This window comes from Chlorocebus sabaeus, chromosome 8 (genome assembly GCF_047675955.1).
Source record: "Chlorocebus sabaeus isolate Y175 chromosome 8, mChlSab1.0.hap1, whole genome shotgun sequence".
In the NCBI taxonomy this organism is placed as follows: Eukaryota; Metazoa; Chordata; class Mammalia; order Primates; family Cercopithecidae; genus Chlorocebus; species Chlorocebus sabaeus.
The window spans coordinates 70,857,968-70,882,390 of record NC_132911.1 but is presented as its reverse complement, the minus strand read 5'-3'; the positions used below and the strand labels follow the sequence as shown (position 1 = coordinate 70,882,390).

At 40.7% G+C, this 24,423-nt stretch overlaps 1 protein-coding gene across 1 annotated transcript in view; it reads left to right on the top strand.

Moving 5' to 3' along the window:
* Positions 1–216: 216 nt before the first annotated feature.
* The window catches only part of VCPIP1 (valosin containing protein interacting protein 1), a 41,458-nt gene continuing 17,251 nt past the window's right edge, over positions 217–24,423 (top strand). The window contains exons 1-2 of the mRNA XM_008000780.3: positions 217–3,194; positions 16,158–16,244. Coding sequence (XP_007998971.1) covers positions 488–3,194; positions 16,158–16,244 — 2,794 coding nt within the window. The 5' untranslated portion in view covers positions 217–487. The remainder of the gene's footprint in view (positions 3,195–16,157; positions 16,245–24,423) is intronic.

Sequence of the window (24,423 nt, the reverse complement as noted above, 5' to 3'; positions counted from 1 at the left end):
AACGCGAGTCACCATCTTTCTTTGGCCCCTTTTCCTCTTGCCGTCCTCTTCCTCCTCTCCGCTAGCGCTGAACCGCTTGGCCTCACGGTACTTGTAGTTCCTTCTGGACTCAAGATCCTAGGGCTCGATGGCCAGCACAGAGGCCAGAAGACTCTAATTCCCAGAGGGCAGAGCGGAAGCTGCGCCTGCGCACACGCAATGAGGGCGTGTATGTCTGTGTCTGAGGGAGAGAGCGAGAGTGAGTGAGTGTGAGTGCGGGGTGGGGTGGTGGCCGTTACGTTCGGGGCAACGGCTACGGCAGTGGAGAAGTAAGAAGAGAAACAACGTCCGGCGCTTCCGCCTTCGCTTAGGAGGAGGAGGAGCTGGTAGGGAAAGGAAAGTGTTTCACCCTGGGCCTGGATTAGACCGAGTCGGGTTGGTGGGGGTCTGGGCTATGAGCTTTTGAGGGTCGCTTGGGACGCGGAGCGAGACACGAGAGCCGGGAGCTATGTCTCAGCCGCCGCCGCCGCCTCCGCTGCCGCCGCCACCTCCTCCCCCTGAGGCTCCACAGACTCCGTCGTCCCTGGCGTCGGCGGCTGCTTCGGGGGGGCTTTTGAAGCGGAGAGACCGGAGAATCCTTTCCGGGAGCTGCCCGGATCCGAAGTGCCAGGCGCGTCTGTTCTTCCCGGCCTCCGGTTCTGTCAGCATCGAGTGTACCGAGTGCGGCCAGCGGCACGAGCAGCAACAGCTGCTGGGGGTTGAGGAGGTGACCGACCCGGACGTAGTGCTACACAACCTGCTGCGGAACGCGCTGCTCGGGGTGACAGGGGCACCCAAGAAGAACACGGAACTGGTAAAGGTGATGGGCCTTTCCAACTATCACTGCAAATTGTTGTCGCCCATATTAGCTCGCTATGGAATGGACAAACAGACAGGCCGGGCCAAGCTTCTCCGGGACATGAACCAGGGCGAACTGTTCGATTGCGCCTTACTGGGCGACCGCGCCTTCCTCATAGAACCAGAGCATGTTAACACTGTGGGCTATGGCAAGGACCGCTCCGGAAGCCTCCTGTATTTGCATGATACTCTGGAAGACATTAAGCGGGCCAATAAAAGTCAGGAATGTCTCATTCCAGTGCATGTGGACGGGGATGGACACTGCCTGGTGCATGCTGTGTCTCGTGCTCTAGTAGGCCGAGAGCTCTTCTGGCATGCCTTAAGAGAGAATCTTAAACAGCACTTTCAGCAGCACTTGGCCCGATATCAAGCTCTGTTCCATGACTTCATTGATGCCGCTGAGTGGGAGGACATTATCAATGAGTGTGACCCTCTGTTTGTACCACCTGAGGGTGTTCCCTTGGGCCTGAGGAATATCCACATATTTGGTCTTGCCAATGTGCTACATCGTCCTATTATTCTGTTAGATTCCCTCAGTGGCATGAGAAGCTCTGGTGATTATTCAGCCACCTTTCTACCTGGGCTCATCCCTGCAGAGAAATGCACTGGGAAAGATGGTCATTTGAACAAACCAATCTGTATTGCATGGAGCAGCTCCGGTAGAAACCATTATATCCCCTTGGTAGGCATAAAAGGGGCTGCTTTGCCCAAACTGCCTATGAATTTGCTTCCTAAAGCATGGGGTGTGCCTCAGGACCTTATTAAAAAGTACATCAAACTTGAAGAGGATGGTGGTTGTGTTATTGGAGGTGACAGAAGTTTGCAAGATAAATACTTACTTAGGCTTGTTGCTGCTATGGAAGAAGTCTTTATGGACAAACATGGTATCCATCCTAGTTTGGTTGCTGACGTCCATCAGTATTTCTACAGAAGGACTGGAGTGATAGGAGTTCAGCCTGAAGAAGTCACAGCAGCTGCTAAAAAAGCAGTAATGGATAATCGCCTTCACAAATGTTTGCTCTGTGGTGCCCTTTCTGAACTTCATGTTCCTCCAGAGTGGTTGGCTCCTGGAGGGAAATTGTATAACCTGGCAAAAAGTACTCATGGACAGCTGAGGACTGACAAAAATTATAGCTTTCCCTTGAACAATTTGGTTTGCTCATATGATTCAGTGAAAGATGTTCTGGTACCAGACTATGGATTGAGTAACCTAACAGCTTGTAATTGGTGCCATGGCACATCTGTGCGAAAGGTCAGAGGAGATGGGTCTATTGTGTATTTGGATGGAGACAGAACTAATTCTAGGTCCACTGGTGGCAAATGTGGTTGTGGATTCAAACACTTTTGGGATGGTAAGGAGTATGACAATCTACCAGAAGCTTTCCCTATTACTTTAGAATGGGGTGGAAGAGTGGTCAGAGAGACAGTATATTGGTTCCAGTATGAAAGTGATTCATCTTTGAATAGTAATGTTTACGATGTTGCAATGAAACTTGTTACCAAGCACTTTCCAGGTGAATTTGGGAGTGAAATCCTAGTTCAGAAAGTTGTCCACACTATATTGCATCAGACTGCCAAAAAGAATCCCGATGATTATACTCCTGTAAATATAGATGGTGCTCATGCCCAAAGAGTTGGAGATGTTCAAGGACAAGAATCAGAGTCTCAGCTCCCAACTAAAATTATTCTTACCGGGCAGAAAACAAAAACTTTGCACAAGGAGGAGTTAAACATGAGTAAAACTGAAAGAACTATTCAACAGAATATTACGGAACAGGCTTCTGTAATGCAGAAACGGAAAACAGAGAAGTTAAAACAAGAACAAAAAGGGCAACCCAGGACTGTTTCTCCCAGTTCCATTCGTGATGGTCCATCCTCTGCACCTGCTACACCTACCAAGGCTCCCTATTCACCTACAACTTCTAAGGAGAAGAAGATCCGAATCACAACTAATGATGGACGACAGTCCATGGTTACCCTTAAGTCTTCAACAACCTTTTTTGAACTTCAGGAAAGTATAGCCAGAGAGTTCAACATTCCTCCATATTTACAGTGTATTCGATACGGGTTTCCTCCTAAAGAGTTAATGCCACCACAGGCAGGAATGGAAAAGGAACCAGTTCCTTTACAGCACGGCGACAGAATTACAATAGAAATTCTAAAAAGTAAAGCTGAAGGTGGTCAGTCTGCTGCAGCACACTCAGCCCACACTGTGAAACAAGAAGATATTGCTGTTACTGGTAAACTGTCATCTAAGGAACTTCAGGAGCAAGCTGAAAAAGAAATGTACTCCTTGTGTCTTTTAGCAACATTAATGGGTAAGATACATTTAATTCTGATGGTATATCTTAATTGTAAATATAATACACTTGAGTTTTCCTGTTGTCTTTGGGGGAAAAGAAATCTGTGGCCATTGTAAGTTTTTAATTATATATTTCAGGAGAGAATTATTTTTAGTATTTTGACAGTTAATGGATAGATGTTAATAGGATTATTGAGTAACTATTAGGAAAATAGAAAGTTAAGGTATTCCCTCAATAATAGTCAACAGATTATTTAAATATGTCTTATTCTCGCAATTGCTTTTTAAAAAACAGACTTGTATTTATTTAAAGCGTTTTAAATTTTTGGTAGGCTCTATGGATCCTGCCTACCTTGCCCCTTTTTCATTTATTTTTAATTTTTATTTTCCTGTATGTCATGTGATTTCAGGACTTCCTGTTTGATGAATTGCAGTTTCTGGTGTTTATATTCTCACTGCACTCCCACCTAGTAGTCTCTTACATTTCATTTTCTTCCTTTCCCAGTTCATCACATTTTTCTTATTCATACACTAGGATTTGTATTTAAGTAATTTCACTACTCAATAAGTCTTTGCCATCAATTGTAATGAACTATTGTAAGTTGTAGTTCATGAGAAACAACTAACAGAGATAGATGGTAATCATGTAAAGAAGTATTTGTTTTTAATAATTCAGCATAAAGAAAAATATATTATCAACCAAATGTGTAATTTAAAGCTTTAGATGATTTCAGATACTGTTCAATGGTATACTTTTTACAGTGTCTGTGTTTGCTTAGTCTTTGTTTTGAAATAACTGTTAATATGCTTTATTAAGTCTTAAAGTATGAAGTAAAATTTAAATTTGTTAGTTACTGGAAGGGTTTTCTTTTTGCTGAGATTAAAGCTTTCAGCTAGAAAAGTGATCTGGGTTTTGATTCTGTTTTCTGATAGTACTATATGGCAGTGAATTGGGCCTTAATCTACCAAAATGAATACTACTCCTGGTTTATCTGGGGGAGTAGTAAATAGGGGATCTAAAAACCCTGCACAAATTTAGAACCTGGAATTGTTGATTTTAGTTTGCCAGATATAGTAAGTGAATTGGGGGATATGTCAGGAACTGTCCTACGCACTTTATATATTTCATTTTTTTCCTTTATTTTTGAGATGGTCTTGCTCTGTCTCCAGGCTGGAGCACAGTGGCCCGATCTCGGCTCACTGCAAACTCCGCCTCCCGGCTTCAAGCAATTCTCCTGCCTCAGGCTCCCAAGTAGTTGAGACTACAGGCCCACGCCTCCATGCCCAGCTAATTTTTGTATTTTTAGTAGAGATGGAGTTTCAACTTGTTGGCCAGGATGGTCTTGATCTCCTGACCTTGTGATCAAGGTCACTTAAATACAAATGCTAGTGTACTTAAATACAAATCTTAGGTGGCCCGTGCCTGTAATCCCAGTTACTCTGGAGGCTGAGGAAGGAGAATTGCTTGAACCCGGGAGTTGGAGGTTGTGGTGAGCCTAGATTGCACGACTGCATTCCAGCCTGGCAACAGAGCAAGACTCCGTCTCAATAAATAGATAAATAAAGTAAAAGACCTGCAATCTCCCAGGTCAAAAACAGGAAAGAGAAGGTCTTCCTTAATAGAAGATGGAGTCTTGAGAATGTGGCTCTTATCTTTATCCTTGTATGCACAGAACCTGATATAGTGCTCAGCAGGTAGTATGCACTCTGAAATGTTTTTTAATTGAATTAAATAGATGACATTAACACAGCTAAAGAAAGGCTGTATCTGCAGAAATGGAATGGATGGTCAGTCAGCACTGAACATTGAAAAAAGTGAAAAGCAAAATTCGGCAATGTTTATATACTGCTGTACAAAGGAAAAAGATACATCATCTGGAGTTCATGAAAATTCTGGTAACTAGAAAGGTAATCTCTGTCGAGGGGTAGGAATATTTGATCAATCCTGACTATGGCCTGACTGAAACATCTCTATCCCTTTGCCTGATTTCCATGTTCATCAGGCATGTATTCTTAACACTTTTAGCTTCCTGATAACAAGTTTTGATGTACAGGTGACAGTGCAGATAAGGACATGTTCACTTTGAAAGCTGTAATCTCCATTGTAGACTAATAAATTGACATGGGCAGGATTATGAGCAGTAGCCTTAAAAATATGATCAGAGCTGGGCACGGTGGCTCACGCCTGTAATCCCAGCACTTTGGGAGGCCGAGGCAGGCAGATCACGAGGTCAGGAGTTCGAGATCATCCTGGCTAAGATGGTGAAACCCTGTCTCTACTAAAAATACAAAAAAAAAAAGTAGCCGGTCATGGTGGTAGGCGCCTATAGTCCCAGCTCCTCGGGAGGCTGAGGCAGGAGAATCTCTTGAACCCGGGAGGCAGAGGTTGCAGTGAGCCAAGATTGCACCACTGCGCTCCAGCCTGGGCGACAGAGCAAGACTGTATCTCAAAAAAAAAAAAAAAAAAAGGTTTGATCAATATGATTATATATAGATTTTTGAGACAGAGTCTCACTCTTGTCGCCCAGGTTGGGGTACAGTGGCATGATCTCGGCTCATTGCAACCTCTGCCACCTGGGTTCAAACGATTCTCCTGCCTCAGCCTCCCAAGTAGCTGGGATTACAGGCACATACCACCATGGCCGGCTAATTTTTTTGTATTTTTAGTAGAGACGGAGTTTCACCGTGTTAGCCAGGATGGTCTCGATCTCCTGACCTCGTGAACCACCCACCTCAGCCTCCCAAAGTGCTGGGGTTACAGGCGTGAGTCACTGTGCCTGGTTGATAATATATTTCATAATGAAAATTAATAAAATATAATTCTGGTATATAAATACTTTTTGAGTTTGGGTGGAAGTTCTTGGACCTGAATATCTGAGAGAACTACATTATGGACTGCAGTGAGTTTACCAAGATAATGTCTTTCTGTTCTGATCTCTTCCCTCCTCACATCCAACATTTATGCCTGTATAAACCCATACATTTCTTTAAAACTGCTTCCACTACCAACACAAAATTTGGGTGTAAAAGAGAGCATTTTGTTAATTTTGTAATGGTATCACTTGAGATACTTTCTGCTTTAAATTGAAGTATTAAGTGCATAGCCTATATTAGTCCCTTATAAATATTAGTTTTCTCCCTCTGGTTCTCTTGTAACTGTATTTGAATTATGTAGAAGATAGGTATATTTTTTTGAAACGGAGTCTCGCGGTGTCACCAGGCTGGAGTGCAGTGGTGTGATCTTGGCTCACTGCAACCTCAGCCTCCTGGGTTCAAGCAATTCTCATGCCTCAGCCTCCTGAATAACTGGGATTACAGGCATGCGCCACCACACCCAGCTAAATTTTGTATTTTTGCTAGAGATGGGGTTTCACCATGTTGGCCAGAATGGTCTCAATCTCCTGACCTCATGATCTACCCGCCTCGGCCTCCCAAAGTGCTGGGATTACAGGCATGAGCCACTGTGCCTGGCCGAAGATATTCTTAATTTAAAAAAAAGATGTTTCTACAAAAGTCAATTTGGGGATAAATGCTAACCATATGTAAAGAGTGCTGGGTAATTGTTGATGTTTAGATTGGAGAGGGCTAGAAATGACAGACCTTGTTTAGAAGATTGCAGATTTCAAAGTGCAGAAATTACTTTGTGAATTACCAAATGTGAGCTAAGCTGTGTTATGTTAGTTTAGAATATAGCTCATCAGACTTTATGCTGTTCAGATAGCTGGCTCGTTCTCGTTTAAGTTTAGGCTTAAATACCACCACCTTGTAAGGGTTTGAGAAACCTTTGCTGACCATTCTAAGTAGGTTCCCTCTATCAGTGTACCCTGTTGATGTCCCTCACAGCATCTATCACAATTTTTAATAATCTTATTGGTTGGTGTAATTATTTGTTTGCCTCCCCCACTATATTATAAAGTCTATCAAGACAGAGACTGTACTCTATTTGCTTCACTAATGAATACCTTATTTCCTAGTTCAGGGCCTGGCACATAGTAGATGCCAAGTAAATGCTTGTTGAATTAATGAATGCAATATTTCAGCAAAATCAGTGTATTCTGTGAACTTGTATGTATGTTGAGTGTATGAAGATAAAAGAGAGTCAGTCCTTGCCCTCCATTAACTTACCTACAGGCCTTCAGCTGAGGGAGTTCCATACTTTTTAGCTTTCATCAGCAGATCTCCAGCTTTATTTTCTAAATACATAAAAATTATAAAATCCCCAAATAGGACCAACACAGCATTTTAGAACTTCTCATTTGATTAAGAATCAAATATATACATGGGGATTGTATAATTTTTTTTTTTTTTCTGGAGACAGATTGTCGCCCAGCCTGGAGTGCAGTGGCATGATCCCAGCTCACTGCAACCTCTGTCTCCTGGGTCCAAGTGATTCTCAGCCTCTCAAGTAACTGGGACTACAGGTGCACACCATCACACCTAGCTAATTTTTGTATTTTTAGTAGAGATGGGGTTTCGCCATGTTGCCCATGCTGGTCTCAAACTCCTGAGCTCAGACAATCCACTGCCTCGGCTTCCCAAAGTGCTAGGATTACAGGTGTGAGCCACTGCGCCCGGCCTGTATGTTTTCACTAAATAGGCTGACTGCATGATAGCCAGGGACATGAGCTTTTTCTTTCATTTTTAAGTAGAATATTCATTGACCAGATTGTCTGTTACTTATGTTAATAAAACAATAAGTATGTGTATTTGTCTTTGGCTTAGTACAAGTCATTCCTGGAACCTAGTAACTTTGAATCTTAGGAAGTATAAACTGGAATAACAATATTCTACCCATAATAGTTCACATTTTAATCTCTTTTATCCAGACCACGAGGTAATTGAACTTAACTTTTTGCAGACAGTCATCTTCATTATTTACATAGTACTTAAAAGACTAACTCTGGCTTTGCAAAATATGTCGTTCAAATTTCTTGTAGACCTGGTGCGGTTGCAGTGAGCCGAGATTGTGCCACTGCACTCCATTCTGGGCAACAGAGCAACACTTTTCAAAAAAAAAAAAAATTTCTTGTAGATCAGTTATTTGTGGGTTTTCTTTCATGGTAGATAGGATAGGTGGTACATTATCCACCATAAATATCTAGGCCAATTTATTTTTTCTTAGTGTTATATTTCATTAAGTTTCTAGTTTTGTGTTTTTGTTTTCCTAGAGGTAAGAACAGATTTACGTGAAGAATAGAATTTGTCATTTTGGAGTTACTTAAATGAAATTAGGCTACGTGACACTTCCTTGCTTTACTAAAAAGTGTACCAACCTTTCAGGAGTTGAGAAACTTGTTTCATTTTGATATACTTTCTCTGTTCCTGAAAGAACTGTGTGACTTTTTAATATATATATTTAAAATACACAGTGTTTTGTAATTTCATAATACCTCTTGATGTTGTAAATGCCTTAGAATTTTCCAGAATCACCCAGGCGCAGTGGCTCACGCCTGTAATCCTGGCACTTTGGGAGGCTGAGGCGGGTGGATCATGAGGTCAGGAGTTTGAGACCAGGCCAGCCAAGATGGTGAAACCTTGTCTCTACTAAAAATACAAAAATTAGCCGGGCATTGTGGCGCTCACCTGTAATCCCAGCTACTCGGGAGGTTGAGGCAGGAGAATTGCTTGAACCCGGGAGGTAGAGGTATCAGTGAGCCAAGATCGGGCCACTGCACTCCAGCCTGGCGACAGAGTGAGACTCTGTCTCAAAAAAAAAAAAAAAAGCAAGAATTTTCCAGAATCACGCATGGGACTGAGACACTTATTTTTTAGGCAACAACTGAGTATTATTATTGCACCTTGATTTTTTTTTTTTTTTTCAAATGTTGGGTAAAGGGGCAGCTTGAAATCTAGATAGTGCTTATGCGTATTCTTCTTCTTTTTTTTTTGTTTTTTTATCCGAGACAGAGCCTTGCTCTGTCGCTCAGGCTGGAGTGCAGTGGCGCAATCTTGGCTCACTGCAACTCTGCCTCCCAGGTTCAAGCAATTCTCCTGCCTCAGCCTCCCGAGTAGCTGGGATTACAGGGCCTGCCACCACGCCTGGCTAATTTTTGTATTTTTAGTAGAGACAAGGTTTCGCTGTGTTGGCCAGGCTGGTCTCGAACTCCTGACATCGTGATCTGCCCACCTGAGCCTCCCAAAGTGCTGGGATTACAGGCATGAGCCACTGTACCTGGCCGCATATCATTCTTTCTATGCCTTCTGGTAGCCCTTCTGTTGATTTATATGTAGCATATTTGTAATAGGAGAGCAGTTATAAAGTTGAATAAAAAATAATGCATAGATGTATCTTAAGATAAATGTATATATTGTAAATGGTGATTTTATATAATTATAATTGAAGATTAAGTCAAATATTGATGCTATTCCTTTCTAGATAGAAAAGGAAATCTAGGTAGTAATAGATTCTGTTCCAACTACTTTGATCACTTTTATTTTTAATATCTTTTCAATTACAATATAATTTTTAAAATTCAAATAATTCAAGTACATATAAAATATGGTAGTTCTTAACATTTGTACTCCCCAGATAAAATCATTATTAATAAATTGGGATGTGTCCTTTCAGACTCTGTACTCATTTAAACACTATTGAGTTTGTGTGCATGTCTGTGTATAATAAAAATATTCATTAATGCCGCTGGTGACACTAAAGTTGTGTGACTCTATACCCTTAAGGGGACTGAATTTCAGGCAAGAAACAGATATGCCTTTTTTATAAACCATCTTGATTATCAGTAGGGTAGATAAACTTTTAAATGCGAGGATTACGTCAGGAAGGGTAGAGAGATGCCAACAATTCTTTCAGCAAATAAATACCTTTGGAATTCTGTCTAGTTGAAACAGTCCTGTGTTCCTACTTTATATTTGGAACCATTTATTCAAATTATTAAACAATTTTGAATTGTTTCTTTAAATTTTAAATTTAAATAAAGTTAAGTACTTTATGGTCGTAAATACTTCAGAGTTCATTTTGGGTATTTCTTTTGGGGTTTAAAAATACATTTTGGCTGGGCATGGTGGCTCACACTTGTAATCCCAGCAATTTGGGAGGCCGAGGTGGACAGATTGTCTGAAATCAGGAGTTTGAGACTAGCCTGGCCAACATGGGGAAACCCCATTTCTACTAAAAATACAAAATTAGCCGAGAGTAGTGGCACATGCCTGTAATCCCAGCTACTTTGGAGGCTGAGGCATGACAATTGCTTGAACCCAGGAGGCGGAGGTTTCAGTGAACAGAGATTGCTCCACTGCACTTCAGCCTGGGGGACAGAGCAAGATTCTGTCTCAAAAATGAAATAGGCTGGGTGCGGTGGCTCACGCCTGTAATCCCAGCACTTTGTGAGGCCGAGGTGGGCGGATCGCCTGAGGTCAGGAGTTTGAGACCAGCCTGGCCCACGTGGTAAAATCCGGTATCTACTAAAAACACAAAAAATAGCTGGATGTGGTTGTTTGTGCCTGTAGTCCCAGCTACCCAGGTGGCTCAGGCAGGAGAACTGCTGGAACGTGGGAGATAGAGACTGCAGTGATCCAAGATCATGCCACTGCACTCCAGCCTAGGCAACAGAGCAAGACTCCGTCTTAAAAATAAATAAATAAGGGCCGGGCGCGGTGGCTCAAGCCTGTAATCCCAGCACTTTGGGAGGCCGAGACGGGCGGATCACGAGGTCAGGAGATCGAGACCATCCTGGCTAACACGGTGAAACCCCGTCTCTACTAAAAAAATACAAAAAACTAGCCGGGTGAGGTGGCGGGCGCCTGTAATCCCAGCTACTCGGGAGGCTGAGGCAGGAGAATGGCGTAAACCCGGGAGGCGGAGCTTGCAGTGAGCTGAGATCCGGTCACTGCACTCCAGCCTGGGCGACAGAGCGAGACTCTGTCTCAAAAATAAATAAATAAATAAATAAATAAAACAAAAATGTATTTCATTTAGGTGTTAGATTTTTAAATTTACTGCTTTGTCCCGTAAATTGCAAAGTAAAAAATTCAAATTGCCTTTTAAAATATTTAAAGTTAGAAGGCTAGGCACAGTAGCTCATGCCTATAATCCTAGCACTTTGGGAGGCCAAGGCAGGAGGATGGCCTGAGACCAGGCATTCAAGACTAGTTCGGCAACACAGGGAGACCCTATCTCTACAAGCTGTGGTGGCACACGCCTGTAGTCCTAGCTACTCAGGAAGCTGAGGTGAGGGGATTGCTTGAGCTCAGGAGATCATGCAGTGAACCGTGATTGAGCCAATACTTTCCAGCCTAGGTGACAGAGCGAGACCCTATTTCAAAAAATAAATAAACACCTAAAATTTAAAAATTAGAATGGTAATAATCTTTTTTTGATGATGACTTTAAACTTTTAACTCTATAATTTTATTAGAAAAAATTAGAAAAATACATTTTAAAAAATGTATTTTAACATATTTTTAAACAAAAGTTACTTCATATCAAATAGGAAAAAAATTGGATAAACCAAAAGAAAAAACGTTCATAATACCACTGCCATATATAGCTACTGTGTCAGGTAGAAGGTGGAAGGTTATGAGGAGGAAGGATTTGTGGAAGCAAGGTAATTAACAGTGGTTATCTATGGTGCTCGCAGTCAGTATAGTTTTTTTCTATATTTATATATACACAGTACATTGGATAGAAGTATTTTTACTTTTGTAGTATGAAGAAACAGTTGGATTATAAAGTAAAAATAATTGGAGACTAACAAAAATATAAATTAACATATTTGTTAGAAGCTTTTCCAAACTGTTCCTATTCTCTAAAAGTTTGCTTTCGAATAAAATGTTAGAAAAACTGTTTCCCTTTGTTTTTGCTATTATTTTGTTTTATTAGATTCTTGAAGAGAAAACAAGATTCAGGGAAAAGTCAGTGGCATATAATCATTAGTTGTGTTTTATATGTGTAACATTGAAGAATGGTTATCATCATGATGCTTCAATTAAGTTTATTCTGGATTGCTTTCAGGCACTGTTTAAAAGGAAAAACCTCATTTATAATATTCACTCCGTCAAGGGTGTCTAAGGGAGAGAATACAGTTATGGGTTCTTAGCTTTTGTTTTGGGATGGACCATTAGAGCCCCTTCCTCATCACTCTTTTCTGCTTATCACTAGAGACAGAAACTAAAACCATAGCTTCAGGCTGCTAAAAGCCTAAAACAAAACAAAACAAAACAAAACAGGACAACAACAAAATAAGGCTGATTGGATAAGCTTGCATCTATACATTCATTCAACCAATACTAAGAGTGCTGCCGTCAGTTCAGCACTGTGCCAGGCCCTGGGGGTAAAAAGTCAGGCCACTGACCTTTCCCTGAATCTGAAAAGTATAAAAGGGAAACCTAGTCTAGAAGGTAAAACAGGAAAGTTAGTTAACCTAAAGTGTGATAAGGGCTATGGTATTCATATACGTAGGAGCATCAAATAAGGGTACCTACCTAATCAACACTCCAAAGAATCCTAAAGGAAGTGATACCTAGATTAAGTTTTAAATAATATGTAACAATTATTGGCCTTTAGGGAATAGGAACAGTTGTTTGGTGGTATAACATTGTAAAAATAAAGGTATGGTATGATGTCAGATGGGAAAGGCAAGGGTCAACTCTTAGAGTGCCTTGTATGCCATGGAAAAGGAACTTGGACTTTGCCATATGGCATTGGGGAACCATTATAGGTTTAACTCTGAAGACTGTATAGTGGAGGGATTTATGGGGGATAAGACTCAAGGGAAACCAGCTGTGAGGAAGTGGCAGTAATCCAGGCATTGAACCTGGGCATTAGGAGGGATGGAGAGAAATGCAGTGGAGAGCCATATGAGAGTGGTGCAGGACTTGTGCAAAGTGTCAAAACCCCTGCTTCCTGATCTCTAATTCCTTTCCTCATTTTTGTTACCAACAAACATGACTTTCAGTGGAGATATTTGTTTACCAAAAGAAATTACCTATTTTTTTCTCCAACCAGTTAGTTGTTGATGCCGTGAATTTCTATTAAGAAAAGACTGAATAGTTCTTTCAAATTTACCAAAACAACTTGACCTTTTTTTCTGTGTGTGTGAGACAGTGTCTCACTCTGTCAGCCAGGCTGGAGTGCTGTGGCACGACCTCAGCTCACTGCAACCTCCGTTTCCTGGGCTCAAGCAATTCTCCTGCCTTAGCCTCCAGAGTAGCTAGGATAGCAGGCATGTGCCACCATGCCTGGCTAATTTTTGTATTTTTAGTAGAGAAGGAGTTTCACCGTGTTGGCCAGGCTGGTCTCAAACTCCTGACCTCAGGTAATCCGCCTGCCTCGGCTTCCTAAAGTGCGGGGATTACAGGTGTGAGCCTGGCCAATTTGACCTTCAGTAGAGGTTTAATGTCAATGGAAAGGAGGGTATACACTTTAGACTGATATACAAGATTCAAATCCTGGCTCTAGCACTTACTAGCTGTGTGATCTTGGAAGAGTTATTTAAGCTCTCTGAGCTTGTTTCCTTTTCCGTAGAGCTTAGTTGTGATGAGTTAATGAAACTATGTGAAGAGCCTGCTCAAAGCTTGGTAGATAATAGAGGCTTACGTGGTATTTCTCTTAAAGTAATAGAACAGTGGGTCCATATTGCTTTGAAGGGGGTGAAAATTTGTTCTTGGAGAAAGGGTGAAAAAATCTTATCATTAATGTATAAAACTAAGATATATATACAGTACATAAGCAGATATAAAGTATATATGTGTAATTCAGATATCATGAGGACATGGGGAGGACTAGAAAAATAATGCCTGTAAAGGGTCCTTAGGGGGAGATAATGGAAACAAGGTTGACAAACACTGCAGTAGAGTTAAGTGATTTGCCTATTTAAATTATGAATAACTAGGTATGTAAAGTACTAAGAGATGTGATTTTTCTTATTAATCAGTTGGTCAGTTCTGAGGAGTTCACCATTTTGGCACCTATTCAGATTCTTGTGGGTTTTGTTTGTTTGGACTAGTCAAGTGCAGGTAGTGAGAAGGGGGAAATGGTAGAACAAGCAGTTCTAACTGTAACTGAACAGTTAGTTGAGATAACTCACTACCTTCAGACCAGCCCTGTTTGGATTCTTATCAAAAAAATTACCGCCGTATTTTTTTTGATATGACTTCCAAATAAATGCTATACTAGAATATTTTAGAAAATATTAAGTACATTTAGGACAACATTGACAATAACGAAATGAAAGGTTATCATCACAGAAATAATTTATCTAAGTGAGGTTTAATAGTAAGCTCAGCAATCAGAGCCACCACCAGTGGTTACTAATATTTCTTTATTTGTAGACTCTTTATTAAACTTCTGTGTGTCCACCCTTAAATATAGCTATTCTAGTAGTACTGCATCATTAGTAAGTGTTTATAAGTAAATGTTTTGATTAACTGAAACTTTAATTGTCAAGTCTTCTAAAACTTACCTACTTTAAGCTGGTGTACTGAAGGTAAGTTTAGCCAGCTGCCACACAAAGTCATATCCTGTTTATGAATGTGAGGCGGGATTAGAACTCTGAGATGTTGTAAGTACATAGTGATTAATTAGCACTGTCAGTCACAACTATTCAGAGCTCAGGTCCAACAATATAATCTTCAGGTAGGGAAGACAAAAGTTAACTTTTTTTGTTAAAATTAAAAACTTCCTGATTATAAAAGTAGTACATATACATTAGCAGATTAGAATGTAAACTATAAAGAAACAAATAGAAACAGCCATAGTAACTGTTATGTTCCTGCCATTCTTTATTGATTTCTTCAACAGTGATGATCATTCTTTACATTTTATTTGAAATTTCTTACTGAAATAAGTATTGAAATAGCCCCTTCTGTTTATTTCTTGGTTTTAATATAAATATAAAATTTATATTTACAATTTTGTATTTTACTTTCAAAAAAGTCTCTTTTTTTTTGAGAGAGAGTTTTGCTCTTATAGCACAGTCTGGAGTGCAATGGCATGATCTCAGCTCACTGCAACCTTGACCTCCTGGGTTCAAGCTATTTTCCTGCCTCAGCCTCCCAAGTAGCTGGAACTACAGGTGCGCGCCACCACGTTCAGCTAATTATTGTATTTTTAGTAAAGACGGGGTTTCACCATGTTGGCCAGGCTGGTCTTGAACTCCAGACCTCAGGTGATCTGCCCGCCTCTGCCTCCCAAAGTGAGGGATTACAGGCGTGAGTGAGCCACCGTGCCTGGCCCGAAAATATCTTTTAATAATCTTATCTGTTCTAGTACAGAGTTTACAGACTAGTTTCCTTTGAGCTGGATTGAGTCTTCAGATCTATTTTGTTCATCATAATATTGACTACCTTGACTTGTGGTTTTGTTTCTTCTTTTTTTGAAGCAGGGTCTCACTTTGTCACCCAGGGTAGAGTGCAGTGATGCAAACACTGCTCCCTGCAGCTTTGACCTCCTGTGCACAAGGGATTCCCCCTGGCCACTCCACCGCTTCAGCCCTCTAAGTAGCTGGGATGACAAGCACACGCCACCACGTCCGGCTATTTATTTATTTGTTTATTTTGGTAGAGATGGAGTTTCGTCACGTTGCCAAAGCTGGTATTGGAACTCCCGAACTCAAGCTATCCACAGCCCCCCAAAGTACTGGGGTTACAGGCATGAGCCACCATGTTTGTTGACTCATGCGGTTTTAAAGACACTTTTTAATTAGTTCCTACATTTTAAAATTGGTAGAATTCATATTAAAAACTTGAATTTTGGGCTTCTCTTGAAAAGCCACATGGTCTTGAAACACTAGGCATGCACTCTTCTATGACAGCCCTTGTCAGTGACTGGCACAGTTAGATAGGCCATGCATTTTCTAGTATGCCACAATCCTGTCACTCAGTATCATCTCTCTATGGCGTATCAGACTGTTTCACTCATTTAGGAGCTCTGCCTTGATGTTTATTCTAGGTTAATCTTTACTAAAGCAGCCCGGGATGGAACTCTTTTGTTTGTTGCTAATACTGTATCTGTTTTTGTCTTACAGGAGAAGATGTATGGTCTTATGCAAAGGGACTTCCTCACATGTTTCAGCAGGGTGGTGTATTCTACAGTATTATGAAGAAAACCATGGGTATAGTTAATTTGATTTTATTCTTAAATAATAGCTCTACTGAAGCTATTTCAAGATTAAGAAAGTTCATATAGTTTTCTACTAAAATATTTTCAAAGTTAATTTTAGGTTTATATTCTTTAGCAGTTTGCCTAGTTCAAATGGATTATTACCCTGACATGGTCAGCTATGTTTTCTGCTAGTATTACTAAAAATCTATCACTTTGTTGCTATTCTTTTCTCATTTAAATTATGTGTATGGGTGTATGATTTTTTTTTTTTTTTTTTTTTTTTTTTTTTTTTTTTTTTTGAGATGGAGTTTCGTTCTTGTTGCCCAGGCTGGAGTGCAATGGCACGATTTTGGCTCACTGCAACCTCTGCCTCCTGGGTTCAAGCGATTCTCCTGCCTCAGCTTCCCGAGTGGCTGGGATTACAGGCATGTGCTACCACGCCTGGCTAATTTTGTATTTTTAGTAGAGATGGGGTTTCTCCATTTGGTTAGACTGGTTTTGAACTCCCGACCTCAGGTAATCTGCCCACCTCGGCCTCCCAAAGTGTTGAGATTACCGGCGTGAGCCACTGTGCCCGGCCATGTGTATGATTCTTTTTTTTTTCTTTTTTTTTAGATGAAGTCTTGCTCTTGTTCCCCAGGCTGGAGTGCAATGGCATGCTTTTGGCTCACTGCAACCTCCACCTCGGGGTTCAAGCAATTCTCCTGCCTTAGCCTCCTGAGTAGCTGGACTTACAGGTGCCTGCCACCACGCCTGGCTAATTTTTTGTGTTTTTTTTTTAGTAGAGACAGGGTTTCACCATGTTGGCTAGGCTGGTCTCAAGCTACTGACCTCAGGTGATCTGCCCGCTTCGGCCTCCCAAAGTGTTGGGATTACAGGCGTGAGCCACCACACCTAGCCATGTGTACGATTCTTAACAACTAAAGACAAATTGTGAAATTAGAAGCAGATTTGTTTATAATGCTAGTATTCAAGAACCAGATAATATTTGTGTTGTTGTTGTTGTGTTTGGCCATATTTAGCATATATCTGATTGCTTTCTAAGTTCTAGGATACAGCTCATTATACATTTAGCTTCTTTCACATTGTACATACATTGTTTGTAAAGACAGACTTGTGTACAAGTGTATGTCTGTATCTTCAGAGTGGTCTTAAGAGAGAGGTTGCCAGGCCATGTGTTTGGACTTCACACATTTTTTTCAAAGATTTTACGTTAATGCTTTCGGCCCCAGACTTACCGCTCTGGCTTATATATTTCACCTACCTGGCCATTGTAGACATTAATTGCATAATCTGTTTTGTTGTTTTCATCTCTTCCTCATACACTTTTTTTTCCTTCCAACTTGGTTGTAGAAATATTCAAACATATACAAAAGTAGCAAGAATAATATAATGAACCCCCATTTACCTACTACCCAGCCTCAATAATGATTAGTACATCTCTGTCCCCTTTTTAATTGGACTATTTTAAAGTAGATCTCAGATATACTATAATTTCACCTGTAAGTACATTGGCACATGTTTCCTTTTTTTCTTCTCATTTTCTCCTTCGAACTTCAATATGTATTTCTAAAGATAAGAACTCTTTAAAAAAGAAAAATTATTACAGCCTAAAAAAACAATTTTTTTTAATGTCACGAAATATCTAGTGTTTGAATTTTCTCGATAATTAATGTTGATAATTTTCTAAAAGATGTTTTCTTCTCTTGGTTTTTCTTTAATCAGAGACCAAAAAATGCCTTGTTTTTTTCTTTCAAGACAGGATTATTGAGGCATAATTTATAAACAGTAAAATTCATCCTTTTCAGACTTACAAGTATACAAATTTTGTATACTGTATATGAATTTTGACAAACATATATATATAGCATATATAGTCATGTAACCAACACCACCACTGTAATCAAGATACAGAATATTTCCATCACTCCAAAAAGTTTTCTTGTGCCTCTTTGTAGTCAACTCTCCTCAATCCCAGGCCCTGGCAACCATTCATTTGATTCTGCCCCTATATGTTTGCCTTTTTCATATTACCATGTAAATAGAATCCTATAGTGTGACTTTTTGTGTCTGGCATCTTTAATTTAGCACAGGAATTGGCAAACTGTGGCCTGTGCGGCCATCTCAAATCTGCTGCCTGTTTTTTTGTTTTAGAGACAAGGTCTCACTCTATCTCCTGGACTGGAGTGCAGTGGCCCAGTTATGGCTCACTGCAGCCTTGACCTCCTGGGCTTAGGTGATCCTCCCAGCTCAGCCTCCCAAGTAGCCAGGACCACAGCCATTTGCCACCATGCCCAGCTAATTTTTTGTATTTTTAGTTGAGATGGGGTTTTGCCATGTTGCCCAGGCTGGTCTTGAACTCCTGAGCTCGAGCAATCCTCCCGCCTCGACCTCCCAAAGTGCTAGGATTACAAGCGACAGATTACAAGCATGAGCCTCTGCACCTGACCTGCTGATTGTTTATATAATTTATTATTATTATTATTATTATTAGTTTTGAGACAGGGTCTTGCTCTATTGCCCAAGCTGGAGTGCAGTGGTATGATCGTGACTCACTGCAGCCTCCAGCCCCAATTCTCTGGGCTCAAGTGATCCTCATCCCTCACCCTACTGAGTAGGTGGGACTACAGGCATGCACCATCATGCCCTACTATTTTTAAAAAATTTTTTGTAGAGACAAGGTCTCACTATGTTGCCTAGGCTTGTCTCGGATTCCTGAGCTCAGGTGATCTTCCTGCATCAGCCTCCCAAAGTGTTGAGCGGCTGTACCTGGCTGAATACTTAAAAGTTTTACTGGGACTGAGCACAGTGGCTCACGCCTGTAATTCCAGCACTTTGGGAGGCCGAGTTGGGCAGATAACTTGAGGCTAGGAGTGTGACACTAGCCTGTCCAACATGGTAAAACCTCATCTCTTCAAAAAATACAAAAAAATTAGCTGGGTGTGGTGGTGCACGACTGTAGTCCCAGCTACTTGGGAGGCTGAGACCTGAGAATTGCTTGAACCCAGGAGGCGGAGTTTGCAGTGAGCCAAGATCATGCCACTGCACTCCAGCCTGGGTGACAGAGTGAGGATGGATGGATGGATGGATGGATGGATGGATGGATGGATGGACGGATAGATAGATAGATAGATAGATAGATAGATAGATAGATAGATAATAGAGTAGATAGATTAGATAGATACATAATGGATTAGATAGATCAGATAGATGATAGATTAGATAGGTAGTGGATGGATGGATGATAGATTAGATAGATTAGATAAATTATCAATTAGATTAGATCAGATAGATTATAGATAGATAGATAGTTTCACTGGAGCACAGCCACACTCATGTTTACATGTCTGGCTGCTTTCACATTACAGTGGCAGAGTTGAATACTTGTGAAAGAAACCATATGGTGCACAAATGTTGCCCTATACAGAAAAAATGTGCCTATTTATGTTTTAATATGCTTTTGAGATCTGTCTTGTTGCATGTATTAGTTTATTCCTTCGTTTTTTAAAAACACTTCAAATAACTAGATTTTATTCCTTTTTGTTGCTGAGTAGTAGTCCATGATATAGATGTGTCACATTTTAAAAGACCTGTAACTGGCCAGGTACTGTGGCTCACACTTGTATTCCTAGCACTTTGGGAGGCCAAGGTGAGCGGATTCCCTGAGCTCAGGAGTTCAAGACCAGACTGGGAAACATGATGAAACCCCGTCCCTACTAAAAATACGAAGAATAGTTGGGCGTGGTGATGTGTGCCTGTGGTCCCAGCTACTCAGGAGGCTGAGGTGGGAGGATCAATTGTGTTTTCTTCTAGGAGTTTATAGTTTTAGGTTTTATATTTAGGTTTATGATCTATTTCAAGTTGATTTTTAAATATATCTCAGGGTATGGGTCAAGGTTCATTTTTTAATGTATGGATGCCCAGTTGTTCCAGCACCATTTGTTGAAAAGGCTTTATGTTATCCATTGGATTATTTTGGTATATTTGTCAAAAATCAGTTGACCATGAGTCATATACCTGAAAAGGATGAATTATGTGATATGTACATTATACCTCAGTGAAATTATTTTTTCTTAAATCAACTGACTATATGTGTGGTTCTATTAGTATTTCTAGAATCTCTTTTCTGTTTTGTTGATCTATGTCTCTCCTTTCTCCAGTATAACATCCTGATTATTGTATCTTATAGTTATTCTTGAAATCAGTGTGAGTCCTCCATCTTTTTTTCTTTTTCAGAATTGTTTTGGGTGTTCTGAGTTCTTTGTTTATCCATATAAATTTTATTTTATTTATTTATTTATTTACTTACTTACCTGCTTATTTTTTTGAGACAAAGTCTTACTCTGTCTGGAGTGCAGTGTTGCAGTCTTGGCTCACTGCAACTTCTGCCTCCCAGGTTCAAGCCATTCTCCTGCCTCAGCCTCCCAACTAGCTGGGATTACAGACGCCTGCCACCGCGCCTGGCTAATTTTTGTAGTTTTAGTAGAGATATGGGGTTTTACCATCTTGGCTAGGCTGGTCTTGAACTCCTGACCTCATGATCCATCCGCCTTGGCCTCCCAAAGTGCTGGGATTACAGGAGTGAGCCACCACGCCTGGCCTATTTATTTATTTAATTTACTTATTTATTTATTTTTGAGACAGAGTCTTGCTCTTTCACCCAGGCTGGAGTGCAGTGGTGTGATCTTGGCTCACTGCAACCTTTGCCTCCCAGGTTCAAGCGATTCTCCTGTCTCAGCTTCCCAAGTAGCTCGGATTACAGGTGCACACCACCACAGCCGGCTAATTTTTTGTGTTTTTAGTAGAGACAGGGTTTCACCATGTTGGCCAGGCTGGTCTCGAACTCCTGTATTTATTTATTTTTTTGAGATGGAGTCTCACTCCGTCACCCAGGTTGGATGGAGTACAGTGGCACCATCTCAGGTCACTACAACTGCCATCTCCTGGGTTCAAGCAATTCTTCCCTGTCCCAGCCTCCTGAGTAGCTGGGATTACAGGCATATGCCACCACACCTGGCTAATTTTTGTTATTTTTGTGGAGACAAGGTTTCACTGTGTTGGTCAGGCTGATCTCAAACTCCTGACTTCAAGTGATCTGCCTTCCTCAGCGTCCCAAAGTATTGGGATTACAGGTGTGAGCCACTGTGCCTGGCCTATCCATATAAATTTTAGAATCAGCTTGATTTCTTCAAAAAGAGTCCGCTGGGATTTTTATTGTTATTGCATTGAATATACAGGCCGTGCCTGATTTAGGACTTTTTGACTTTATGATGGGTTTATCACGGTATTAAATACATTTTGGGCTAGGTGCAGTGGCCTGTTATCCCAGCACTTTGGGAGGCCGAGGCAAGCAGATCACTTGAGGTCAAGAGTTTGAGACCAGCCTGGCCAACATGGTGAAACCCCATCTCTACTGAAAATACAAAAATTAGCCAGGTGCAGTGGCATGCGGCTGTAATCCCAGCTATTTGGGAGGCTAAGGCAGGAGAATCCCTTGAACCCAGGAGGCGGAGGTTGCAGTGAGCCGAGATCACACCGCTGGCACTCCAGCCTGGGTGACAAAGCAAGACTGTCTCAAAAAAAATGCATTTTGACTGTGAGTTTATCTGGCTGTAACCCATTGTAAGTTGAGGAGTATCTGTATAGATCAAATTGGGGATAGTTGATATTTTGACAACATTGAGTCTTTTGATTCATGAAGATGTTATATTTCTTGTTTTTGGTTTTATTGAGACAGGGTCCCACTTTGTTACCTGGGTTGGAATGCAGTGACACAATCACAGCTTACTGCATCGTTGACCTTCCTGACTCAGTTGATCTCACATCTCGGCCTCCTGAGTAGCAGGGACTACAGGTGTGCACCACCACGCCCTGCCAATTTTTGTGTTTTTTTGTAGAGACAGGATTTTGCCATATTGCCCAGGCTGGTCTTGAACTTCTGGACTTAAGGCATCTCCTGCCTCAGCCTCCCAAAGTTCTGAGATTACAGGCATGAGCCACTGTGCCTGACCAAAAATGCAAAAATGTTATATTTCTTCATTAAGTCTTTAATATCTCTCATCAAAATTTTATAGTTTACAGCATATAGGTCTGGCACATAGTTTGTTAGATTTACACCATGAATATTTGTTTTTTGGATGATACCGTAAAAGATGCTTCTACAAATGTCAAATTTCCTATTGTTCATTTCTAGTACATAGAAATAAAATTGGCTTGCTTTTTTCTTTATCTTTTGTTTTGTTTTTTTGAGATGGAGTCTTGCTCTGTTGCCCAGGCTGGAGTGCAGTGGTACGATCTTGGCTCAGCACAACCTCCGCCTCCTGAGGTCAAGTGATTCTCCTACCTCAGCTTCCCGAGTAGCTGAGACTACAGGTGCACACAACAATGCCTAGCTAATTTTTTTATTTTTAGTAGAGATGGGGTTTCACTATGTTGGCCAAGCTGGTCTCGAACTCCTGACCTCGTGATCTGCCTGCCTCAGTCTCCCAAAGTGCTGGGATTATAGGCATGAGCCACCATGCCTGGCCTCTTTTTTTCCTTTTCTTGGATATAGGGTCTCACTCTGTTGCCCAGGCTGGAGTGCAGTGGCGCAGTCTTAGCTCACTGCAGCCCCCACAACCCGTGCCCCACCACCAACTGGGCTCAAGCGATTCTCCAGCCTCAGCCTCCCAAGTAGCTGGGACTACAGGCATGGGCCACTACACTTGACTAATTTTTGTATTTTCTTTAGAGACAGGGTTTCACTATATTGCCCAGCCTGGTCTCAAACTCCTGAGCTCAAAGTAATCTGCCCGCCTCGGCCTCCCAGAGTGCTAGGATTACAGTTGTGAACCTGGGCTAAAATTGTTTTTTTTACTGCACCTGGCCTAAAATTGTTGTTTTTTTTTTTTTAACATTGCCCTTAATTGCCCTTGTACCCCATGTGTGACCTTACTAAACTCACATATTTTAGCAACTTTTAGCAGATCCTTGTCTATGTAGATCATCATGTCTTTTGGAAATAAAAGACAATTTTATTAGCAATGGCTAGGACTTTCAGTTCAGTGTTGAGTAGGAATGGTGAGAGTAGACATTATTTCCTTTTTCCATGTCTTGGAAGCATTCAGCTTGCAGGTTTTTCAGAGATACCTTTTGTAAGATTGAGGATTAATTGAGGACATTTCTTTCTATTCCTGGGTTTGTTGCGAGTTTATATTATGAGTGGATGTTGAATTTTGTCAGATGCTCTTTTCCTAAATGTATCAAGATGATCATATGGTTTTTCTCTTTTGGTTTGTTGATAGTGTGAATTACATTGATTTTTTTGAATGTTGAACCAACTTTACTTGCTGGATTTAATTTGCTAATATTTTGTTGAGTGTTTTTGTGATTGTGTTTAGGAAGGATAATTATCTGTAGTTTTCTTGTAATGACTGTTTAATCAGGGTAATGTTGGCTTTATAAAATAGCATTGAGAAGCTGTGCCTCCTCTTTTCTTCTGTTTTCTGGTAGATTTTTTAATAGTTTTATTTTAACTGGTAGAATTCACCAGTGAAGCCATCTTTGCTTGGAGTTTTCTTTACTGGGCAGTTTTTTAACTACAAATTTAATTTCTTTAATAGAATACTCTTAAAATTATCTATTTCTTCTTGAGTAAGCTTTGTTAGTTTTGTCTTTAAAGAAGTCTGCGCACTTCATCCAAGTTATCAGCTGTGTTGGCATAAACTTGTTTCTAATATTCCCCTATTGTTGTCCTTTTAATGTCTGTAGAATCTGTAGTTCTTTTATTTCTGATCTTGGCAACTTGTGCCTCTTTTTTCTTTTCTTTTTGGCTGTCCGGTCTGGCTGTTGATCTTTTCAAAGAAACGTTTGGATTCATAGGGTTTTTTTTGTTTGTTGTTTTTCTGATTTCAGTTTCATTGATTTCTACTTTCATGTTTTTTGTTTTATTTTGTTTTTTTTCCTTCCTGATGCCTGCTTTAGGTTTAATTCACTCTTTTTTTTTTCTAATTTCTTTATTTTATTTTTTGAGACAGAGTCTCAATCTGTTGCCTGGGCTGGAGTGCGGTGGTGCAATCTTGGCTTACTGCAACCTCTGCCTCCTGGATTCAAGCAATTCTCGTGCCTCAGCCTCCTGAGCAGCTGGGATTACAGGCATGCGCCACTATGCCCAGCTAATTTTTGTATTTTTAGTAGAGACGGGGTTTCTT